This window comes from Haemorhous mexicanus, chromosome 1 (genome assembly GCF_027477595.1).
Source record: "Haemorhous mexicanus isolate bHaeMex1 chromosome 1, bHaeMex1.pri, whole genome shotgun sequence".
Classification (NCBI taxonomy): domain Eukaryota; kingdom Metazoa; phylum Chordata; class Aves; order Passeriformes; family Fringillidae; genus Haemorhous; species Haemorhous mexicanus.
Window position 1 is genome coordinate 69039324 of NC_082341.1, and position 24388 is coordinate 69063711.

Here is a 24388-nt window from a genome sequence, read left to right on the forward strand (position 1 = left end):
TATTTGCTGCTAATATTATTACTGTTTATTGATTATCATTACTCTGTTGCAGCTCAAAAACCCTCAAGCAGGGTGGGCACCTGTTTGTTCCCTTCCCTCAGAGGTAAGGGAACCAAGCCTAGGGAATGGAGACCTCTTTCCAGTTGGGCATGGAGCTGGGATTAAGAGCCTCAGGGGCCAGGCTTTCTCCAAGAGGCACAACATTGTTAGTGACCTGGCTGGCACCACCACACCTGCCTTCTCATCACTCATTTATTGCACAAAAAGCTTCATTGCAGTACGTGTGCACGTGTAAATATATATACCCAAAAATTATTATTTGAAATTTTAATAGAATCAATATCATTATAATTATTAGAATTACTATCACTACCAATATACATAATATAATAATTAATAATTAATAGAAATACTATAGATAGTTCTATATAATATAATTATATGTATATAATTAATATATACAATAAAACGGATATTATATGTTATAGAAATAATATAAAATATATATAACATAAAGATATTCTATATTATATTATATTATATTATATTATATTATATTATATTATATTATATTATATTATATTATATTATTATTTTTTACAGATAATATATAAAATTTACTACTGTTTTAAATTCTAATATAGATTTAAGGATCAATATCATAAAATATAATATAAAAATAGATAACGTCTGGTATTTAAATAATTTTATAAAATTAAGGTATTTCAGAAATGAGCATGTTTCAATATTAAAAAAGTATAAAATCTGCAATTATTTAAGACTTCAATATGGATGCATAGAGCAATTTAATTAATAAGGGACATAAAAAATAGGTGTCGCGTGCTAGACAGACAGCGCCTTTATGGAGCGGTGTATTCCAGGCAGGAGGGTCCGGCTGTGCGTGCGGGGTGCCCGGGGAGGCGGAGGGAGGGAGGCGGGCGGGGGCGGGGGCCGCGGGCGGGGCGGGGCGGAGGCGGCAGCGGCCGCCCGGGGCTTTGCCCGCTCTCTCTCCGGCGCTGCCATGGCTCCGTTCCGCTCCGGCCCGGCGTGGTGGCGCCTCCTGTCCCTGGCCGTGCTCGGCCCCGTGCTCTGCGGCCGCCCGGCGCGGGCCGAGCCGGAGCCGGGGCCGGGCCCGGCGGCGGCGGGGGACCCGCACGGGCGGCACCTCTACAGCGCGGAGATGCTGCGGCACGGCGCCGCCGCCGCCCCCCACTTCGTCATGTTCTTCGCCCCGTGGTGGGTACCGAGCGCGGCGCGGCCCGGCCCGGCCCGCGCCCTCCGCCCGCCTCTTCCCCGCTGACGTGGCGGGGGAGGCGGCGGGGCCGGGCCGGGCCGGGCCGGCGGGGAGGCCGCGGGGTCGCGCTGCCCCGAGCCCCGCGGCGGGACTGGCGGGGAAGGGCAGCCCCGGGGGCCGGGAAGGGCTGGGACGGGGAGCGGGACCCCCGCGTGTGCGTGGCGCTGGCCGCGGCGGCCGCCCCCGTCACCCAGCCACGGGCTCAGTTGGGTTGGAAAAGACCTCTGCGATCATCAGGTCCGACCCATCGGCGCCCGAAGCCGCCCCCGGCCGGGGCTGCGGGGGAGTCGCTCCGGCGTGCCTCAAAGAGACCGAGAGCAGTCGCAGCTTGGCCCCCGTCACTTACTCACTTACTCTTTTATTGCAAAATTTATGCTCTCTTTGCATGCACGAAATTTAAGGGTAAATTTGCTGTGTTAACCGCCGTGCTGTGGCACCGAGGCCACAGGTGTAGGAGAGCTGGAGAGTTATTAGGTTTGTGAGAGACCCACTGGGCTTTTGTCCTGGACCGGTACTTCTGGCTCGAAAATGGTTGAGACGAATGAGGGAGCAGTGCTTTACTGGATATTCCTAGTCAAGAGCACAGTACTTCTCATCCCTGGGTCTTTCTCATGGTTGTTCATATTCTTCTCTTTTCTTTGCCTCTTCCCCTACCCTTTTTTATCTTACTGCTATCCAGTAGATGTTATTGGGAGTTCTATTGTTAGGGTTGTTAGGTTTCTTTTTTTACTTTTTTTTTTCTTCCCAAGTTTTTTTTAATCTAGATAAAATAAAGTTAAGGGAACAATGTGCAAAAGTTATGTTTTGATCCAAAGTTATCCATTGCTACGTGGTGCCATTTAGGCGTATGAGAGTCTTTGAAATCCATAGCAGGAAAGCATTTCCTTTGAAAACATTTTTTTTGTTATTAACATTGACGTATTTATGCCATGTGAAAATGTTAAGCAAAAGTTTGAAAGAGCAGATGCCTTTGTTCTCTGAAGATCACAACAGTGGATGACGCCTGACTTGCTGGTGAAGGACTTTTGCCTGAAAGTACAGTAAGGTCTGAGAAGTGCCTGCGCAGAGCAGGAGTGCATCTGCTCTCTTCTGTGCTCAGGTGGTGATATCTGCGCCTGTCCATACTTTGACTGACTCTTTCACAGGCATCCCTAGAACCAGATGAGCTTTCTCTTATCCCAAGACACTGTTTGTAGGAGACCCTCTCAGTATATGCTGCACATCCTCAGCACAGATCAAAGGCAGCGCTGGCCTTGCTCACTTGGATCACACTGTGCCCTTGGGAGGGCTGAGGATCTCTGCTCAACTTAAGTGTGAGGGAACTGTGTTGTTTACCAGATTTGTTGCAGCTTCTCTGGTTATTCTCCTCATCCTTAGCAAATCTCTTCCAGATCTCTGGTTCCTTGGCTTCAGGGCCCTTGGTCTGGATGTCTGGCTCCTGACAGACAGCAATAGGGCCAGGTTTCAGGTCCAAGGGAAGAGCAGAACAGAGGGAGCATCCAAGTGCCTGAGAGAGGTGCTTATACCACTACACCTGTAGTTTAATTGTCACTGGGATCAGGGTGGGCTGCCTGACAGTCCTGGAGTCTGTGTTAGAGCCTCTTGTCCTGTTCTGAGGTGATGTGCTAGTCTCTGAGGTGATGTGCCAATGCTTCCCACAGGCTGTTGTCTGTAGTTCCAAGGCAAACAGCAAACAGCCCAGCGTTCAGCTGGGATTTCTTTCAGATCTACGTGGGTGCTGCTAATGTTGCGCCATCAATGCTACCAGTAAGAGCTGGGTTAGATCCAGCACCACCCTTCCAGATTCTTGAAACAAATGTAGCTGAGGGCCTCACTCAGAAACAGTGGTGGTACATGTGGGTTTCTACATTTGTTTCAAAGATGGCAGGATACTCCAAGAAGAGAGCATTCCAAGTCGCTTGCCATCAGATGTCATAAGACCTTTGTTCAGAAGGCTGTCCCACTTGGTAGGTACACTTGGGACAGAAGGTTACTCTCTTGGTGGCACAAAGTATTCTTAAGTTGTTTGCCATACCAGTTCCATTTCTACAGAGGAGGGAGGTTCCTTTGGTTCCTTAGCGGGAAATCATCTCAACTGAGTAGTTTTACTTCATTATTTTGACTCTTACAGGTCTTTTCAGCATATGCTCTTATCTGGTAAACCTGGCAAGTCCACTGAGCTGCAGCAGAATTGATCACCAGAGTTTGTAGTTGTTGAGTAGAACTCTGTTGGCTGGATTTTACTTCAGTTGAATTCTGTGCAGAGCAAGACTGGTCCTGGGCTGCTTATACCATGTCTGTGTTTTTAACTGGATAAGGATTTGAGCTATACCTTACTGTATAGCTGCCCTTGCTGGCTGCAGAGCTCAAGCTCTACTAGTGGACCCCAGAAATGTCGGTGTTAGTCTCTTTTGGATCATCATTTGTGCTTGCCAGTGGAGGTTGTGGATGCTTACAACTTTCTAGCCTATGTAGGGATAAAAGAGCAGAACTCATCATTGACACCCAGGTCTCCACTGTCCCCACCAGCTCCTCCAGCCCCACTGCTGTGTCGTAGAGTAGCAGCAGTGAAGGACTGTGTAGGTACATGGGGTTGAGGGAAGCCTGTGATAATACATGGTCTTGTTCTTTGATTTTGCCCTCCTTGGTTTTATATATATTTCCTTGGAAAAGTCAGGAAAAGTGGTTTTGGGACTGTCTTGTATTTCCTTCTATATAATACTGTTTTGCTTTTTTTTCAAACTGGGAATGACTAACTAATCGATTACTGATTCAAATAGGCACATTTTTCCTGCTTTATTCTCAGTTCTAGCTTCCATAATCCAAAGAAGGAAGGAAAGGGGTGTGTATTGCGGCGATCACAGTGTTAAGTGTGATCTCTGCAATACACACAAGGCAGCTATGTTGAGCTTAAAAAACAGGAGGTTAATTACTTGGGATTCCCTTACCTGGTTTTCCATGCTCTGTTCTCTAACACCAGCCAGTATTGATTTGGTGTTTTGAATCACTGTATCCGCTAGGGGAAGGGATCAGGGTATCCAAAATCCTCTTAATTCAAGCTCTGTGAAGGAGTTGACCATGGAGGGACTTCGGTCAGAAGTTAAATATTTAAGGAATATTTGATTTTAATAATAACACATTGTATCCCTTCACCAGGACAATTCAGAAGAAGATCACATAGAAGATTGTATTCAGCCACATCATGGGAGCATGTGTGACCCATTGTGCCTGACTGTTACAGGACCTTATTAAGATCAGAAAAAATTCTTTATCTTAAAGTAAATCTCAGGGGTTTTTTTTGTTTGTTTGGTTGGTTGGTTGTTTTTTTTTTTTTTCTCTCAATTATCTCAGGAGAGAAAGGTGTGAATCTGTGCAACTTTTCTACAATTGTACTCAAAATCACTTGTATGAGTGAAACTCTTTTAAGTCCCAGCAAAGTTCTCTAAAGTCCTATTGGTGATTTAATTGTTACTTACAAAGTAGATGTTGTAGGTCATGCCAAGCAATAACTGCTTTCATACTGTCAGTCTGAGAATGTTTTCTGTTACTCCAGCTTTGTATTTCTTAGATGTCTTGGAGGGTTGGCAAAAGCAGCCATTAAAGAAAAGTGGAAATCCATTCCTTAAAACTTGCCATCATACTTTGAGGAATAGAGTATTGCTATAATGATTTGAAAGACTAGGAGAACAGTGAGAAGAATAATAGCTATATTTTGCTCCTGGGGAGGTGCTGTTGGAGGAACTGTATGAGGCCAGTTTTCTGTGTGTATGCAGGTATAAAGAGTTGATGGTGTCCTGCTGGGGCAGAGCATAGGATGGGAGGATTTTCACAGAATATTCTGAGCTGGAAGTGACACACAAGTGTCATCAAAATTTTGGGAAACTGTATCACAAAATTGGATATGATGTTTCTTGACTTGTGTGTTACAATTCCTCTGAAGCATGGAAGTGCAAGTGGCATTACAAAGAGGCTAGCAACTATTATTTTCTTACCTACTTGCTAAAAAAAAAAGGAATTTTGAAATATTAGAATGTAAAGAAAGCTAGGCAACCTTGCAGGATTTTTCTAGAAGGCTGGAAGACTGACAGGGCTTTGATTAAGCCTTACTAAGTTCGGGGGGTATTTATAGGATTTGTACTGTAAAAGGAGAGTAGCAAGAGGTTCTCAAATATTGGTGATTTTTACATGAGATGTGTTTGCAGCATGCTGCAGTTCTTAATAGCATTTGTTGTTGCTTAGTGTAACAGCGCTTGGGTATGGAAGATTTCTGATGTAACTGATTTTACTTTTGATTTAAAGATTTGTTTAACTTTATCAAAATCACCATTCTGCATATGAGTTTTCCATGGGCTCATTCGCCTCTAAGTGGGAGCAGCTATTAAACAGTATCTTGTCCCTTCTGCTACAGGTGTGGACATTGTCAGCGCCTCCAGCCAACTTGGAATGATTTGGGAGATAAATACAACAATATGGAAAACCCACAGGTCTATGTTGTTAAAGTGGATTGCACTGTAGATATCCCACTGTGCTCTGAATTTGGCGTGCGAGGATACCCTACGTAAGTATAGAAAGAAGACTGCTCCTATTTTTCTTTTTTAGTTTTCCATGATCGTCTGCCAATTTCTTGAAGCTGACTTCTAAGCTTTATTTTTGCTGGGTTTCTTTGTAGCCCTTTGGACTGCTATATTCATTTTAAGCCTTTTTGCAATGTTGCCAAGTATCATGTGATACATAGTACTCTTAGGCTTTTTCTTTTTTTTTTTCCTTTCAAGAAGCTGTTTTATGTCTTGAAAGGTGGCTGTGTTTAACAGAAGTCCAGAATTTTCCTGTTCTTTTGTGTGGGAGTACCTCTTTCTGAAGCAACAGTACGTTGTGCAGCTGTGATATGCATGACAGAGCTGGTTTCTGCTAACAGTACTTTTGAAAATAACTTGCCACAAGTATTTCAGTATGCTGCATCCTTCATAATTGCATTATAGGTGGTCTCTTAGATTTTTAGTGAACTAAGTGCTTATAAAGCAATAAATGAATAGTATCACTTAGCATAGCAGTGGTGATACTGTGTGGATTTTTTTCTAGCTAAATTTGCTTATATTGGTCTAGTATTTTAAGGTTGCTATGTTTATGCTGTTATCAAGGATGTATGTCTTACTACCTCAGCTTTGGTAGGCAGAGTATGGTCTAGAGTATACATGAGAGGTCAGTGCCTTTGGGTTAGATGTGTGTTCCCTTCTAGACTGACAGAAAAGGAGCAAAAGGATTTATTTTTTACTCATGTCTTCTTTAAAGCTTCTTACAAATATGGATGGGATCCCTTCAGCTGCTTTATTAATTATTCATCTTAGTGGGGATAAGTGGAGATTGTATAGATGATTATCTATAGCCCTTCCACAGCCTGTATTTTTCAGTTTTTTCCTTCCCTTTGCTCACTTTGCCTGGTGTTTTTGCCAACCCCAGCAACAGCCTGAACTTTTCGTTCTCTCCTGGCTGCACCCACTTGGACGCAGATGACTGTGACTGAGTAGAAGTTGAGAGTTATAAATAGCACAGTCCTTGTTGAGATAGGAATTGTCCTTAAGGGCAGTGTGTGTCTTGCTTCCACTACAAATAGCAAGAAAGAATGAATATTGCAGTTCTGTTTTCATATCTCCAGAAGTGAGCATTGGTTGTCATTGCCTGTTTGCATAGATTATATTATGGTGCTGTTCCTCTTAAAATAGAATGGCACAGATTTTTGCATAGGAAAAAATCAATGAATGTGTAATTGCTGGAGGGTTTTTTCCCCTCCCTCCTCTTTAAGGTCATTGAATATATAGGAATAGTTAGTGCTTGCTTTTATCTATTTGAAAAGTTAAAAATAATAAGGCAGTCATCTGCTAGGTATAGAAATATAGCAATAAAGGGGAATTCATGGTAACAGTTCTCTTTCTATTTGAGTCAGATTTGAACTAGCTTGTTCTAAAAACCTCCAGCAAGGGAAATTTCACAGTTTCCCCAGGCAGAGGTATTGTTGCAAGTCCAGGTTATGCTGATCCCTACACTGCTTTCCTAAACACCTGCCAAAGGAAAGACTGCATCCCCTTTTCATCCTCTCAGAGAAAAAGTGGCTGAGCAGGTCCCTGCACTTCCTATCACAGTTGTCTCAGGATTACTTGGTGGTGCAAAATAAATACTCTCTCAAAATTTACCCTTGTTTGCAGAAAATAAAGGTGCAGCTAGCTTTTTTTAAGATGTTACCTGAATTTGTTACTTTTCAAAAGTGTTGCCAGGATGTGTGTCTTAGATATTCTTCTTTTTCATTTTTTTCCCTTCCTTATTATTCTGACTTTCTGTCATCACAAGGAATATTCAAGAGTACCTTGAAAAGAAAAAACAGTGGGAGCCCCTATCTCTTTTGAATGTATTTGCATTATGTGGTTTTTAAACACTTTCATATGTTCATTTCTTCCAACTGTGGAACAAGAAGAGAGAGAGAAACATTTCAAGAAATTAAAGAAGCAGTACAAAATGACAGCTTGTCAAGGGGAACTGAGGGCTAGGTGACAGTAGTAACTGAAACTCTGATTTGCTTTAAAAAATAAGACTAGGTCAGAATTCAGTATCATACCTTTATTAAATATACTTCCAATTTTACTTAAAATTTAGTAGTAGAAGCCTTACGTAGTCTATGAAAATGTTTTGATGGCGATTAATGGATGTTGCAATCATGAAGTCTGGATGCCTACAAGAAGTCACTTATCCTCTTGTCTTATTGACTTGTCTCAGTGTGTTTTTAATCAGTTTAATACCATATGACAAGCCCTACACTACAACAGCAGTCAGGGAACAAAAGGTGAGGAAGAAATTTCTGGGAAATGAGCACTAGATATTTTTCCTTTGGTGATGGAGAGAGGTGAACAAAACAAAATTGATGTCTTTGACAAACTGAAATAGGATTTATAGAACTGAATGCTGCAATTTTTAAGTTGTTTTTTCTTATTGATCAAAGTAATATTACACTATGCTGATTTTTAACTTGGTATGTCTTATTTTCTCTTTTAAAAATCTCCTTAAAGCTTACATGGGAAACAAAAAGGGTCCTAAATTCTAGCCATGACACTTTAATCTGAAAGGGTTGCCTGATGCTGATGTTAATAGTCAAGAGATCTGGTACTGCAGCCTGAGATGCATTGCCATGGATTAGCAAAGCACATTATCTTTCTGAGAATGTTTCCTGTGTGAAAATTTTTGCCTCACTCTTCTCTCAATTTTGACCCTTTAGGCTAAAGTTGCTTAAACCGGGACAAGAACCTCTGAAATACCAAGGCCCTAGGGACTTCCAGGCACTGGAAAACTGGATGTTGGAGAAACTAAATGAGGAACCATCTGTAAGTGGAAAGGAAATAATCTTTTCTGCAGGCTTACTTATCTATCATTTCTCTAAGTTAGGTTTCAATTTCCAGGAGGAAATCTGCTCCTGAGAATAAAACTCAGGTTGCATTATCAATCTGAAACAGCTTTCATGTAAGTCAGAGTAGTAATTAAAACTGTCATCCTGTGACCTGCTCTCTGTTTCCTGATCTTAAAATTTCAGTACATAATGTAATTTTAATGCTTATACATTTGACATTTTAAGATACAGTCCTTGCTGTCAATTCATTTGACACCTGTAGACCATAACGTTTCTAGAGTAAGAAAAGCAATTTAGCTCTAATGCATTATAAATTGCATTTGTGTTGAATTTAATTACCTCTTAAAACATAGATACCATCTTTAGCTGAGTTACCTTCTGATAATATTGTGCCTAAAGAAAAGGTTTAAAATGATCAGTTAAGTAAGATACGCTAATGCCATCACTAGGAAAATCCTTAAGTTTAGGGGTATCATTCACATACGGGAGCCAAGCCTTGCCTAAAATTAAATTTTTGAATGCTGTTTCTCATCAAGAGAAAGCTTTAGTGATTGCTGAAACACAGTTAGAATGTGATTACCTTTAAACAAACATAGTATTTTTAATAATTGAACATTAAATACTAAATTATTTTAAGAAAGACACTTTGAGGTTCCTAAAAAATTGTTTTCAGCTCTAGGGTTAGAGTCTAGTAAGTATCCACTCGCTTTTGCTGAAATACTCATGAGTGTCTTGCAAGTTACATATATTAAGTTTGCTCTATCTCCATTGTTGCTGTTTTCATGGCGCCATTAGGTAGACAGCATTCCTTCTGTCGCTAGGGGAGCAGAAAATAGCTTTTGCACTATTTTTAAATAGCCCAGAGACCACTGAAATGGGTGTGATGGCAGTTGTGGCTGATGTGTGATGCTGTGGAGGCGCTGTTATATAATTTAAGTGTGTTAATATATGGTGATGCAATGAATGCTACAGCAATTACTGTGCCCTCTGACTGTACTAGAGCACAGTGAAAGACTGGTATTCCACAGACTCTGGTAACTCTTTTATGTGGCAGTCCTTTTCTCCTTTTGCTTTCGTGTAGATGTTTTTTAGGAAACATTAGGTACCTAAATCAAGCTAAATAAGGACATTGCTTTAGGAATTTAAAATTTCAGAGTCTATGGCACTATCACACAATGGTGTGATACAAGAAAAAATATTGTGTATTTGCTGTAGAAGAGAAATAAAAGTTAATTTTTCTCGTGAATAGGACCCTGAAGCTGATGCGGAACCACCAAAAGCCCCTGAACCTAAGCAGGGAATGTATGAACTCTCAGCAGACAATTTCAAGATGCACATAGCAGAAGGTAACTCTTTTTTCCAAACAAGAGAAACTTGGTTACAGAGACATTCGTAGTGGGAAGCCTGCACCAGAAATGTTCGTTTTCAGGACACCTCCTTCTCACTTTTATTTTCCAGTAATACCTAGTGAAAGAGGTAACTACATAGCAAACTATGTAAAATATGTAAAAATGCACTGGTTAAATTACATATTGCAGACTTTAAGAAAGTTGAAGTACAGCACTCAGAAGGCAGTAAAATTATGGCTCCTCACCCCAGGGAAGAAGCTAGTGGGGCTTGCTCAACTAAACTGTCTCTTTTCCTGAGCTCCTTGCTCAGTCACAGCCTTGCCACTTTGTGTTTTTGCAAGTCCAATTTCCTCCTTCCCTAGGTGCTGGTTTGTTCTTCCTCCCAGGTTGTTATTCTGGATAAGTGTAATCCACCCGCTTCCTCCTTCCAGCCCCCATCCCACTCCAGTCTAGACCTTTATTTGATATTGTTTAGCTTCCTTCCTCCAGAATTAATGTGGGCAAAACACTTTGTCTGTTTGGCTATTTTAAAAAATATTTTGTCTGGAAGCTTTAAATTAATGCCAGGAGGGATACCTAATAAGGGAAATTTCACCACTCACATGATGTTTTTTTAGACAATGAGCAAAATCTTAGAATACAAACTTTGGGCTGGCATGACAACAGAGGATCCTACTTTCTCCATCTGTTATCTGAAAAAGAAAGGCTGGATAAAATTAAATGTTTGCCCATTTGAAATCACTAGGGAGGTCAAACCAGAACTTCTTAAAGTAACCATTAGCTCATTAGAAATATTTTCATGTGTAAAACAGCATTTTGTGCAGCTAACTTAAAATTTCCCAGCATGTCTGGCTTAATGTGGAATTCAATCAAAATTCTCAATTAATTTTTCTCTAAACCATCGGGGATATGCTAAGCATTTGTCATCTTAACTACCTTCTCAAACTGTAAAGTTCAGTGCATTGTAAATGTTTTAAGTGTTTTTATTATGTATCCATTTGCCTTCATAGAGGAGACATTCTCATGGTCATGTCTGATGGTTAAACAGATTTATGATCATCTGTTAATGTGTTGTACTTTCTTGACTTCAGTAACGAGAAGTTCAGTGCTTATATTTAATGTGAGCCTTAGCAGTTACACCAGCAAAGTTGACTTCTGCTCCTAAATAGCCTCCTTTTACCTTTTTGCTGCTCTGGGATAAAAATAAATTATGTTGTTTTCTATTGAGGAGAGTATGTCAGAGTACATGATAAGAATAGCTAATTTTGACTAGTATTCTCATTAATTCATGGGAAATTTGATTTTGCAGTTTACTTGACCAATACAGAGCGTGTCAATCAGTTTGAAAGTCTTCCACATGCAGACCAGTCAAGTTAGAGTACACTATTACTGCAGTTTGTTTCCTAGTTGTTTTTTATTGCCTTTCTGCTGACCTTCCTTTGTGAACAAGCCTTCAAACTAGAAATTAGTTCAAGTAATATCAGCCCCAAAGCAGTCTTCAAAGGATTATGAATAATTCTGCTAAAAAGCTTTTCTCCAGTTGCTGGTGTTTCCTGCAAATTAATTTTTTTCCCTCATTTTAATTAAGTTCATTTTTATTTCATTAAGCAGAGACTCGCCTTGATGTATGCAAAAATGTGCAGCAATTTGAATTAATTAATCCTAATTTAAAGAAATTGTGTATTCTGGTACTGAGCAATCAATAATATAGACTTTTAAATTAAACCTTAGGAGATAGCACAGGGACTCTCCTCTGTATAAAATGCCATGAACATCTACTAAAGACAGAAATTTCTGAGTAGTTAACATGAAAATTCAAAGACCAGGGCAGAAAAAGAGAAATGGAAAACTGAACAACATCTTTCAGGTAATTAATGGACTTAATAATTTTTTAGGAAACACCATTGCATGAAGTTGAAATTTATTACTTCAATTTATGCTGTTATCAACATATATTCCTTGGTAGTTCTTTCTACTCTGTAATAGGGCAACTGGTAGAATTAAACACTAAGGTAAATGGTTAGGTTAAAAGTATCAGTTTTAATACCTCACTTCTTGGCTTGAGATTGTGAAGCTGTTTGAATTTTCAGGAAATTTGGCAACACTGTGGGACTGCATACAGTATTGAAAACCTAATTGCTGAAGTATTTTGTCCTGGCCTTTGATTCACAGTGTTTCCTATCTTTAACTCAGGAAATACCATGATAAATTTGCAGCCTGAGATTAGTACCTCGGCTTTAATTGCAGCCAAGTTCATTCCAAATTAGCTAAATATTTTTTTTTCTTTCTTTTTTTTTTTTTTTTTAACTTAAAAGGTAATCACTTCATCAAGTTCTTTGCCCCTTGGTGTGGTCACTGCAAGGCTTTGGCCCCAACCTGGGAACAGCTGGCTCAAGTCTTTGAGCATTCGGAAGCTGTCAAAATTGGTAAGGTAGGTGAAGCACTCTCAGTTTGAAAATATGGTTTGTGTCAACATATGTTTCAGCCAAGAATCATGCCTTTTGTGCTATGATTTGCAAATCACAATTGTTTTGTCTGTCACCTCTTAAATCCTTTCATAGTGACTGTTTGTATTTTTGTTTTGACAGTCATGGTTTTTTTCTCGCACATCCACAGTTAACAGGACCTCCTCAATTTTAAGCAAAGCCTTGTTGCAAAGAGAGCTGCCTCTCTGCATTTCAGAGAGCTGGGAATAAGTCTGATACTTCAGATGCAGGAAATAACATTTTGAGGCTTGTTTTTTATTATTCATTTGCTTTGTCAGAACTTGAAAGACTTCAGTATTTATATTGAGTGGGAAAGTGACTTCTAATTTGTTCTTTGCAGCATTGGATTCCTTAGCAAGCTTTAGTCCTACTGGGTATTTATGATGAGTTATTTCTTTGTTGGTTTTGATTTTTTTCCTCTTTTTCCCCATAAAACTTTTAAAAGGTTTCAGGGGGGTCTTACACCTTAAAAATTGATCTCTTGTCCTGCTTTACTATTTCCCTTAGGGTTGATAACCAGGTTCTGTGGTGTATTTACCATGGGAGCTTGTTACTTGTACGTGGAGTGACTGCTGTGCAGAGGTATGGAGGTGGTCTGGCAATTGCAGTTACTGGCTTTATTTGCTGACCCATACCTAAGTCCAGGTGGCTCATGATGGGAATCCCTCTGTATCTGCCAACCATCTGTGGAAATCGGACCGGGCTCAACTTCCACGTCCCTAAACTTTCACAGTGGTTCCACTGGCCTGAAATACTGCATGGCAGCAGTACTGTCAGTCCTGCAGAGGGACTCTCCCTCTGCTGTCTCCCCTGCCTCTGCCCTCACAGCACTTTCAGCTGCAGTAGGAGGGATAAGCTTGACTTTTTTTTTTTAAATGCTTTTGAAAATCTGTTGATTCAGGTATGCTGTACATGTACCACACAGGCCAGCAGAGTTGAACTTTAGGGGAGACATACATATAGATATATATAAGTACAGTTGAACTTCACAGAAGACACACAAATATGTATATGTTCGGACCTAGTGGTTATAAAGTTAGATTCCCTCTGAGAATGAAATGTCAGAAGCTTTTTCTCCTTTGAATCTTTCTGTTACTCTTGTTTGCTGTCTGATGAAATCGTTGCTTAAGTATCTTTATGACGTTACTGTTCTCTGGTACCCAGAGAAAAATAAACAATAGATTTCCAAAATTTCTGTTTTAATCAGTTGTCTGTGGTGTTTGCAGTTTGTATTACTGAAAGTTGCTGTTTAATACTTCCACTAAGATTCGTCTTGATGCCTAGACAATTTTATGTAACTGTATAGCTTGTGAAATATATCTTGAAGCATGTCTTGGCTAAGATTTTAAGTCTGTAAGTAAACAGGAAACACAACTGTTTCTAAGAAGGTTGAACCATGACCTTCATCTAATCTGGGGGAATACTGTCTTAACACTGTTTAATCTTTAGAATTGATCTTCAGTGAAAAGCTTCTAAACAAGTAACTTTACAGACTATATTAGAATTGAATGTTGCTATGCACTTGGAGCTTCCCTTGGAACACAGTTCACTTGCTAACTGTTTACATGCCTTCTGAAGTCTTTAAAGAGTAGTCTTTTAAAAAATGGGTGAGCCAGTATGTCTTCACTTTAAAGCTCTCTCACATTAGTGTTTTGTGTCTCATTGTCCATGTACTGATTTTATTAGCTGAGAATACCAAGTACTTTTTAATTGAAATATTTAATTATGTCTTCATTGTTCTTTGTAACTGCTACTACTTCCTTCTAGCCATACCTCCCTCCCCGATCCCTCCTTAAAAAAAAATAAATAAATCAAATACACACAGGGCCTCCCAATTATACAACCAAACCACTGTTTGGAAGGCAGACATGATCATTCTCAAGACAGTACTTGGTACAGAGTTTTGCCAAGCCTTGTATTGCTTGTTCCTGTATTTTTCTAAGCTTTTAAACAAGAGAAGCTGTGATGCTTGCTGTATGTTTATTTTAGGCACTGAATAGTTTTGGATTTTATTCCCAAAATGTAGGTCGACTGTACCCAGCATTATGAAGTCTGCTCTGAAGCCCAAGTTCGTGGTTATCCCACACTCCTCTGGTTTAGGAATGGTGAAAAGGTGAGTCTGCAAGTTCAGCAAAAAATCACACCATTTTTCTCTGAATAATATTTGGACTATGCTTACATTCTGGAAAAAAAAAATCTGCTTGTGAGAGAAAAGATATTGGATGTTTATTTGAGTACTAGAAGAGGTAGACTTTGTGCACAAAGGTTTTTGTTCTCTGTTTTGCAGACAACTGATATAATGTTCATAAATCTGTAAGCAGGATCTCCAATTATGCTGCTGTGTGAGAGAATTCTGAGTTTACTTTATCATAGTATTTTACTTCATATGAAACACAATAATATACCTGAAATAGAAATAATAATAAAGTATGTAATTTTCACAACGTGTATCAGAGGGGTCTCATCTCTTAAGTGGTGCCCATCTGCTGAGTGATGTCTAGAGATGCAAATTTTCTTTCTTATATAAACCCAAACATTTCACATGGCACTGGGAGTGAGAATCTTGTGGGCCCAGTTGACATTTTTCCTTGCAGCAATTCAGAGAACTAAAATATTCTGAAATTATGGGGAGATAAAATATTTCTAAATCCCACATACCTGAACAGCAGTAAATAAACATATTATAAATTGTAGCTTTTATGTATACTATATTTCACAATTTCAAGATTAGTTAAATATATTCAATGGATATTCAAGACCTGCAAGAGAACCCAGGACTACACTTCTAGCTCTTACCTGCTAAGTTCTTGGCAGGGGGGAGGAAGAGAGGGTTTTCTTCCATTCATCTTGCATTCCTTTTTGAACATTTACAGTATCAGTTTTGTTACTTGAAACAGTTTAGTGGCCATTTTCTGGCACTCTAAAGAGAAACTGGCTGCGAGTACATACCATATGAGGTTTGGCATAAGACCCCTGTAAGATCAGACACTAGGGAATTTAAATGAAGCAGCCCCTTCATTTTTGAATCCAAACCAGATTCACGTAAGTGTGCAGCGTTGTGATCTCTCAAGCAGCACAACTGGAAGCTGAGGGAGTGCTCAAATCAAGCATGGTGGCATGTCCAAGGCTAGAGTTTTTTAGTTAATAAACTTTAGTTTAAATGTTGTAATAATTGGAGTTCCTTGGAGTTATTTCAATTGAGAGTTCCAAAAAAGAAAAAAAAAATCACTGCTGTTGTATTTGGTAAAGCTGAACCTTGGCCATTAATCTGAACAATGTGCTTCAGTTGACATCAAACTGTCTTTCCCCACTGGCAGTGTGGCATTCCCTGGTAGAATACTGCCACCAAAATCACATGTTCCTCCATGGGCTGATACAACGTATTTGAAAAAACACAGAACGACCTGAAACTCTGTCTGGCAGCTATGATACTGGTCACTAAGGGGAAGGAGGAGAACTGATTCACTCATCCAGCCTTGTCTGTAGTACCTTCATCCCCTTTGCCATAACTGAAGTCTGGCATCACACCACTGCTGTTGGTGAGATGCAGCAGATACTCTGGGAGGAACCCTGACCCTGCACTGCTGACATGAGTACAAACAGGTACAGGCTTCTTGCTCCTTAGGGATTGACTGACACCCAGTGCCAGGAAAGGGGCAGTAGTTACAGGAAACATCCATTACAAAAGAAGGAAAATGTGCAGAACGAGTTCCAATGATAAAGGAAAGTTGAAGAGATGTCTGTTCTTCCTTCTAATGTATGGAAGATTTTCTGTTGTTTTTAAAGAGTCTTCCTCCTCTGCAAGAGGAAATACATCTTGCAGCCCACACCACATAGGACCACATCTCAAGAATTCTGTCCAAAATAGATATGTAATGCCTCAAAGATATGATATCTCTTTTGAACAGGAAAATTAATACTAATTTTCACAGACAGCCCTGTGGGCAATCATGCAAAAGCCAAATTGCAGAGGGCCACCAGTGGGTTTGAGACTAAACGCTGCTCACAAGTGCTCTAACTTCTTGTTCTGACAATCTCTTGATTGTCTTGTTCTCTGGGTTTGGAAAGTACCTGAAATATGGGGAAGCACCCAAGGTAAACTCTGGCCTCTCAAAGATCTGGCTGGCTGTCTGCTTCATGTGCAGGTTAAAAAATGAGATTAGACTTTTGAGAGAGTGGTGCCATTGGAAATGTGTGCCCTGCAGCAGGCTGCTGTTGTCTCTTGCACCCAGGTGACCCTAGGTGCCCAGAGTGCAATGCCTTACTATCTGGGCTTTCCAAGGACTTGTGGCAAGTGTGTAAGCCAGAGGAATGACTGTGTAGTCCAGAGACAGGCAAGTTAAAGTTTTCAGCCCTGTCAAAGCGCTGCCTAGAGCTCACAGGGTAACAGAGACCACACCCAAACCACAGTGGGTATTTTATTGTTCCTTGTAGTAGAGTTTGAGTAAAAAAAATAAAACTTTTAAAAAGTTGACTAGGGTGAGACCGGAAAGTCAAAGTGGAAATGTTTCAAAAATTTGCTTCTATGTTTCTAAAATACCTTTCATTTCAAGGAATGTTAGATTGTTCCCTTTGGGTACTGAAGAATCTGTGGCAGAAGCTGAAGACATGGAGTGAATGGAATGTCATAGAGAAGTTTAAGAACAAGATAATCATATTTATTATTTATTTGCTTACACTTGGCAATCTTATTTTTCACTAGTAATTATTGATTTGCTTTGTCAACTGCATATAGAGGGTTGCACAAACTATTTGCTAATTGTAGGGTGACCAGTACAAAGGGAAGAGGGATTTTGATTCCTTGAAAGAATACGTGGATTCCCAACTGCAGAGCTCTGGGAAAGAGCCACCAGCAGATAAACCTGTTGAAGCCCCACAGCCACCTTCAGAGCCCACCCCTGTTGAGGTAAGTGCTGCTGCACTCTGCAGCAATGTAAGGTGTTCAGACTGTTTTAGCTGCCTGAGTCTTCCATGTGTTTCTGTGGTAGCTTAACAATTTCTGGGTGTAAACTGTACCAAATACTTCCCTGGTTGTTTTTTTGAGTAACTAATGAGTGGAATCAGATCACAAATCCTAGAGATACTTTTACTAACCTGATGAAATGGAGAAGGAAAAAAAAAATCTGATTCCTATTTTATGGCTGCAATAAGTTATTTAGACATAGGCGTAAATGTGGTTCTTTTGGCCAGTAGAACTTCTGGCACCTGGGTCTGTATGACAGCATATTTCACCAGTATAGAGATGAACATTTCTTGCAAGAGTATCACTTGAATCCAGGAGGATGGTGCACACTGCTAAGCCCTAAAAAAAGCCAGGATTCTATACTTAGAAATCTGTCTGCAGAAGCAATGAACAAAGATTATGAAGACCAGTACCAACATGGTAAGGTAATGTGCCCTGTGACAAGAAAACTCCTTGGCATTTGGAGACTTATTTTTATCTTGGTTGTTGGAGCTACAGGCTTATGTTGTGAAGAAATTGGCAGAAATAACCTTTGTACAATTGTAGTACATGGAATATAATTTTCTGTCTTTTCTAATCCCCTTGGCATTTCATCTGCCATTTTTCTTGGAGATGAATGAAAAATTGGTGAGGCTGAGAAATTAGGAATGGATATCAAACATAATTTTTCATGAAATGTGCAGAAAATTCTTTCTGCCTATAAAATAAGGGACAGGGATTTACACTCCCTTGTGCTATAGAATGAACTTATATAATTAGGCAACAATATTATTAATATAAATGCAGTTTCTATGCAGCTTCTTAAAGGAAAATATTACCTTTCCCAGCTGACTTTTCCAGCAGCATTACCCATTTTGCTTAAAGTGGCTTACCAAACATTACAGACCACATAGATTTGCAATTTTCATGCTCTTCAATTTTTATTTTCTTAATTGACCTCATATTTGGAAGATCCCAATGAGCTGGTGTTAGTACAATGCCGAAAGTAATTAGTTGTCTTTCTATTTTTATAGAAATAACACAGACCACATGTGACACAAATTCCCTCTTCTGCCTTGCATTCACCAGCACACACACAAGGAAGAAAGGATTGTTGGGGGGATTTTTTTTGGCCAAATAATAGTAGACATAGTGTAGGACTCAGTTTGTCCTTACAACTTTTATCTTCAGACCCCCTGACTCCTTGTTTTCATGAATTTTGAAACAAGGGGCCAGCCCCTGTAGCCAGCAAACACTGACTGCATTTGCCATCAGTTGACCACAGGCAGCAAAGGCAATGAGATCCCACTCCAAATTTGTGTCCCAGTGTTGAGCCCCTACTTGGATTCTCCCATGTTTTATATAGCCCAAGTACTTGCCAGCCCTTTTACAGAAGCTGTACTTTTACATCCATGAGACTTCTCTACTGCCAGACATGGCTAAAATCATACAAAAAAAGATCCCCGTGGATTAAGGCAGTGTGACCAGCAGATGCTCAGATTATGTGATTGCCTTAGATGTCTTTTTTTGAGACCCAAAGCTGAAATTGAGATATCTGATACTAAAATTATTTTTGTGATTATATAGTTCAGATTGCTATTCTGGTAGTAATCTACAGAGCTTTAAAATCTGTTTTACTGTGCAAATTGTGGGGAAGTTGTTACTAATCAGGTTTTCACATTTTGTATTTTAGATTGTATATTATGTTTGGAACATCTGTTTTAGATAGCCATTTAGGAAAATCAGAGTAGAAGCACAGTGCTTACTTCTTGCTTCATTTAATTATTTCTGATTATTTAATAATTAGAAAGTATAAAAATATAATTTCTAATTTCTTAACAATTATTTAGAGGTAATAACACTTCAGTACAGTGAAATAATTCCATGAACTAACAGTTGTTTACAGAAATGTTTAAAGGTGCTGGATAATTTGGATTTTCAAATTTAATTTTGGCTTCACAAAACTTACTGGGGTTAAAACAGAGTTGATAATACTGTCAGCTGTGATCTTGTTTTTCTTTTGCTTTCATTTGATTTTGAAGCTTTTATAGGCATGAGGTACATTTATTTGTTTTTAATCCCACCCTTAAAGGTCTCACACAAAAAATGAAGTTTCAGCTCCATGCTCTCATGTAAGACTGTAAGCAATGTGCTTTCCTCCCATCATTCCCTTGCTCCTGATATTATCAGGAGTAGAAACATTTCCTGGCATCCATGCAAGTGTGGTGTTGTGATGTCCTCTTGACAGGCAAGTCTGTGTTTCTGGTAACAGATTTTTCTGTAAATGCAATGCAGGAGAAGAAAGAACAGAGAGAGCAGCTCTTAGACATCACTTGTGTGCCTTGAATACCTCATTAAAATCTCAGATGGCCATTACCTGCTTGAAGCCAACTCCTCTAAGGGCTGTTCCTTGAAACATAGTGTATTAAAATTAAGGTGATTTTTTACAATTACTCAAAATCTGGATACAGGCAAATCCTTTGAAAATAGGAAAGCTTTGTTTCTCCAGTTATGGATGAGATTCAGTGTAAAACACTCTTTTCTCAGCATCTCTAGGGAAGGAAAGTTGCTGAGAAGTAAAAGGCAGGTCTGCTGCTGCTACTCTTGTTTATATTACCAACAATATTATCTTTTCCAATTCCAGTTTCCCTTTTAGGAATGTAAAAGCTCATGTAGACTGATGTTGTATATACAAAATGTTTTGACATTTTTTTTTCTCTTTTTCTTTTTTCTGGGGGCAGGCTGCAGTGCTCTCTCTCTCTGAAAAAGACTTTGATGCAACCATTGCTAGGGGGATCACCTTTATTAAATTCTACGCTCCATGGTAAGAAGTTTGCAGCTCTTGCTGTTCAGGATTATGCTGGCCTAAGATGTGAGTGCAATAGTTGCTGTAGGTCTTTGAGCTGTAGTACTGTATTTGTTGTCTTGATCTAAACTGTGAATTAGCTGAAGAATGTGTGTGTTGGCAAGAGTCACAGCAAAAAAAAGGCTCAGTCTTGTTTAGCTCCCTTGAGCTGCCTCTCTGTGGAAAGGCTGACAGAAGCTTTACCGTGTCAGCCTCCAGGTACTGCTGGGGTAACAGGGAGAGTGAAGCTTTCTTTGCAGGTGCAGCATGTTCCTATCCCTGGGTTAGGGTGAGATGAGGCGAGTATATCACCATATCTCAGTGCTGAGAAAGGAGAGGATGCTGGCCTTAGGGCACTCTCCAGCCTCACTTGGAAGCCTCATTGGAGCACCTGAATTTTGATACAGATTGTTGAGCTATGGATAATGAACTGCCTGTTACTCTTCAAATAACTGTCCAAAAACTAATTTGCACAAGTGACAATTTTAGGATGTTCTTAAGAGTGTTTGTTCATGCAGTATGTTCTTAGAGAGACCCAAGGTCGGAGTGCCCAGTGCAGATGGTGTAGGTGTAGATACCCAATGGAACACATTGAAGGGGGGAATGAAAGTCACATCTGGCATCTGCCATTCCTACTATATCCAGCAGAGTCCAGGACCCCAGATGGGTTAAGACCTCATTATTACAAACTTGTAGAAGGGGTATTTCCCCCTTTTTCGTACCATTCCCTTTCTGAGACAGAAAGAAATTTTCACATTTTTCTCTCTGGTTTATAGAATTCATCTTATTTGTGCCTCTACAAATTTAATGAAACTTGCATGCCATCTTGCTCATCCATTGCTGGTGTTTTAGCCAACAGAAGGAAGCCTAGTGTAGGCGGAGAGATTAAACTTAGGCTGTATTCCACTGTGTGAAAGATAACACATCTCTGATTTAATCACTAGCGTACCATTAACACAGTGTATAAAATATAAAAAGATCTTTTGTTTAGTTTACAACAGGCCCCATTACAAAGCCACACAAGCAAATGCCACCCCTATTTAGATTTGCTCAGGCATCTCAAAATATTGCCATTTAACTTCAACAGTAGGCATGAATGTTTCTTAGTGTAGGCAAGAAATACCTGGGAGCATTTCATTTCACTTAAGCTCAGTGCTGCAGGCTTTTCCAGTGTTGTCACCCTTTGCTGCTTGAGAACCACTGCTCTGCTCTCTTCCATCCGTAAGATCTGCTTTTGGATGTGAGCAAGTAGCTGGCACCACTGGGTTAAGAAATGTCCCGTGTGCACACCCCTCATCTTTTACTGTTCTTTCCTCACTGCCTTTATCCCCTCTGTACTGGGAGGAACTTAGCTTGAGTCTGTGCCTGTGCTGCTTCTGCCCTACCTGCAGAACTGGCTGGGAAATTCAGTTCACCCCTGTGCTCAAGAGCAGCTTCTCCTCCCCTTTTGATTGTCTCTTATTAACAATACCATGTCCTCATCTCATGAGCTTATCGTGGGATGCTGCTGGATCTCACAGATAGCATCAGTGCTGGATGGCAGGCTGAGAAACAGTGGTTTCAGGATGTAGAGTCACCAGTGTGTGCTGCCTGGCTGCAACGCTCAGAAAACCACCATTTAGGAAAATGCTTCCTATATTTATGTAACTCGTATCCTAGTTTTGGCTCTGAAAGTCAGGCTGGTGACTGCCTGTAGTGCTCTGCATATAAATGACCATATTCTCTTCCAAATGGATTAACTTATGTAGGGCTTAGCAAACACTATTATGTTGCTTTCTAGTTCTGCCCTTCAGTTAGTTTTGGACAAATATTAATGTTAACTTGCATCATAAGCACAAAATCATACTGTTCTAGTAGTTTTTGTGCATGGTCAGAAATGCTTTTATACTGTCACTGTGTATTAACAAGGTAGTTTAAATATACACTGGCTTGCATTAAGAAAACTTCTGCTGAGACATCTTTCATTATTTTTTGTAAATGCCCTGATCCAGCCTCGAGGCAATTATGGGTCTGTTTTAATAACCCAATTAAGGTGCAGCTGGGTTAGAATAGTATGAGCAATGCAGATTTAAAGTCTAAAGTGCTTTGGGAATTCTTCTTAAAGGCAGTAAGAAGTTCACATTAGGAACTTGACTAAGCCAAGTTCAAAATATGAACAAAAATGAATGCTAATGGTCAAGGAGGCCATTAGGAACTGGATGAAATTTAATAGGGAAATTAAAATCTCATTTAATGAATTAAAACTTGGGCTATGTAGCTTTAGCATGACTGGCATGTGCTACCTGAAAAATTAATTCTACAGACATTCTGTGTCTTCCTAAAAGCATTTTTGTTTCCAAGAGATCTTTTTTTTCTATTTAAATATTCTCCGTGCTTGTCTTTATTTGGCTTCATATTCCTCTGCGGGATAAAATGTTAATGTACCGAGATCTATAATACCATTCTAGGCAAGACTAACAAAGGCCAGAAAGTACTTCAGTGATTAACTTAAATAAAATCACTTCTTTTCTTAGCTCATTTACTGACATAATAGTGCAAGGGAGTTGGAGGGCCAAATCATTAGGGGATAGGAAAGGCTGCTAGTTAAACTTAAGCAATTGTAACATGACAGTAGAGATAAAGTAGAAAGTATATCTGCTAAACAAATCTCCCTCCTTTGTTTCTAGGTGTGGTCACTGTAAGAACTTGGCTCCAACCTGGGAGAACCTTGCCAAAGAGCAATTTCCAGGTTTGACTGATGTCAAAATAGCAGAAGTGGACTGCACTGTGGAACGTAACGTCTGCAACAGATTTTCTGTAAGTGTGAAAGCTCTGAAATGAAGGGGACAGTATTGTGTACCAGATGTTGGAGGCTCCAGTGTGCAGCCCAACTGGCTGCTGCACTCCAGGTACCTGGTGACAGTACAGCTGTGGTCTCTGTTAGCCAAAAAGAGGCACCTGGTGACATAATTTTGTTCCTGAACTGTTTGTTCAGGCTTGGTCATTTTCATTATTGGACAAAGCTGAAGAAGTCCCTACTTTAAGAAACCTCTCTGAAAGCACTGAAGCTGTCTTGCGGTATCCAATGCCGAATTCTGTTCCTAGAAAAAAAATGTCTTTAAGAGCTGTTAGGCAGACAATTGAAGACAGAGGGCTGTCATTCCAAGAACCTAGAGGAACATATATTACCCCATTCTCTTAAAAATGTTCAGAAATTGCAGGTTGGCATTGAAATTTCTGCTGTGGATTTGTTTTTTTAAATTAAAATGGCTTACTGTTTTAGAGAGGTTTGATGGCTTTTCAGAATCAGGTAAATATGAGTGATGGGTACAAATTTGAACATTAATAGCAAGTTTCTTTTGTGTGTGTGTGTTTTTTGAAGGTGCGTGGTTATCCTACACTTCTGCTTTTCCGAGGTGGAAAGAAAATCAGTGAACACAACGGAACGAGAGACCTTGAATCACTGCATAACTTTGTCTTGCGTCAGGCAAGGGATGAACTGTAATAAAAGTCTGGATGCTCTGTCCCTGGCTGTCTCTGTACAGTAGCTGAAGGATTTCTATCTTTGCTAATTTTCAAATAGTGTATTTGGGGGTGGGGCTTTTTTTGTTTCTTTGTTTCTAGGAAATTGAATGTACTAAACTTTGGTATCTTCCCCTTGTGTGTGTGTTAGAGACACGTCTCTGTGTGAGTGAAGGAAACCTAACAAGTAGTTACTGTGCAAATCAAGAGTATTTTCAGCATTGGTAGTTGCACTGCATTTCTGCATTCCTGCAATGAAGTGTAAATGGTTTCCTTTGAGACCAAAATACATTAAGAAAACCAACTGAAGGGCAGCAGTAGAATATTTTTGTCTTCAGGTTAGATCTGGTTAAAAAGTAATCCTTACAAACTGCTTACCATTACTAGAAAGGCAAAAGCTACAGCTGTGTTGAGTCACTTTTGCCTCTAGAATTGTACTTCATCCTTATTTGTCTTAATATAGCTGCTGAAAGGTTGAAAGAACACACACACCTTTGGAAGATACCAGGCCACCATGAGCTGGTTGTTTCCTGGTAATCCTCTCAGTATGGGAGGTCTAGCCATAATGAAAGTGATGGTAC

At 39.8% G+C, this 24388-nt stretch overlaps 1 protein-coding gene across 1 annotated transcript; it reads left to right on the plus strand.

The window, feature by feature from the left end:
* The first annotated feature begins 1006 nt into the window (after positions 1-1006).
* On the plus strand, positions 1007-23811 carry TXNDC5 (thioredoxin domain containing 5). Its single transcript, XM_059852714.1, has 10 exons — positions 1007-1236; positions 5703-5852; positions 8556-8661; positions 9934-10030; positions 12349-12464; positions 14546-14632; positions 17285-17425; positions 20203-20285; positions 22973-23102; positions 23668-23811. The coding sequence occupies exons 1-10, from the start codon at positions 1022-1024 to the stop codon at positions 23788-23790; spliced, it is 1248 nt and encodes a 415-aa protein (XP_059708697.1). The 5' UTR covers positions 1007-1021; the 3' UTR covers positions 23791-23811.
* Positions 23812-24388: the final 577 nt, after the last annotated feature.

Excerpts from the sequence above, each read along its gene's own strand:
- TXNDC5 (XM_059852714.1), top strand. The coding sequence starts at position 1,022 with ATGGCTCCGTTCCGCTCCGGCCCGGCGTGGTGGCGCCTCCTGTCCCTG. Across the intron at positions 8,662-9,933 it reads AACTAAATGAGGAACCATCT|GACCCTGAAGCTGATGCGGA; the intron begins GTAAGTGGAAAG and ends TCTCGTGAATAG. Across the intron at positions 14,633-17,284 it reads GGTTTAGGAATGGTGAAAAG|GGTGACCAGTACAAAGGGAA; the intron begins GTGAGTCTGCAA and ends TGCTAATTGTAG.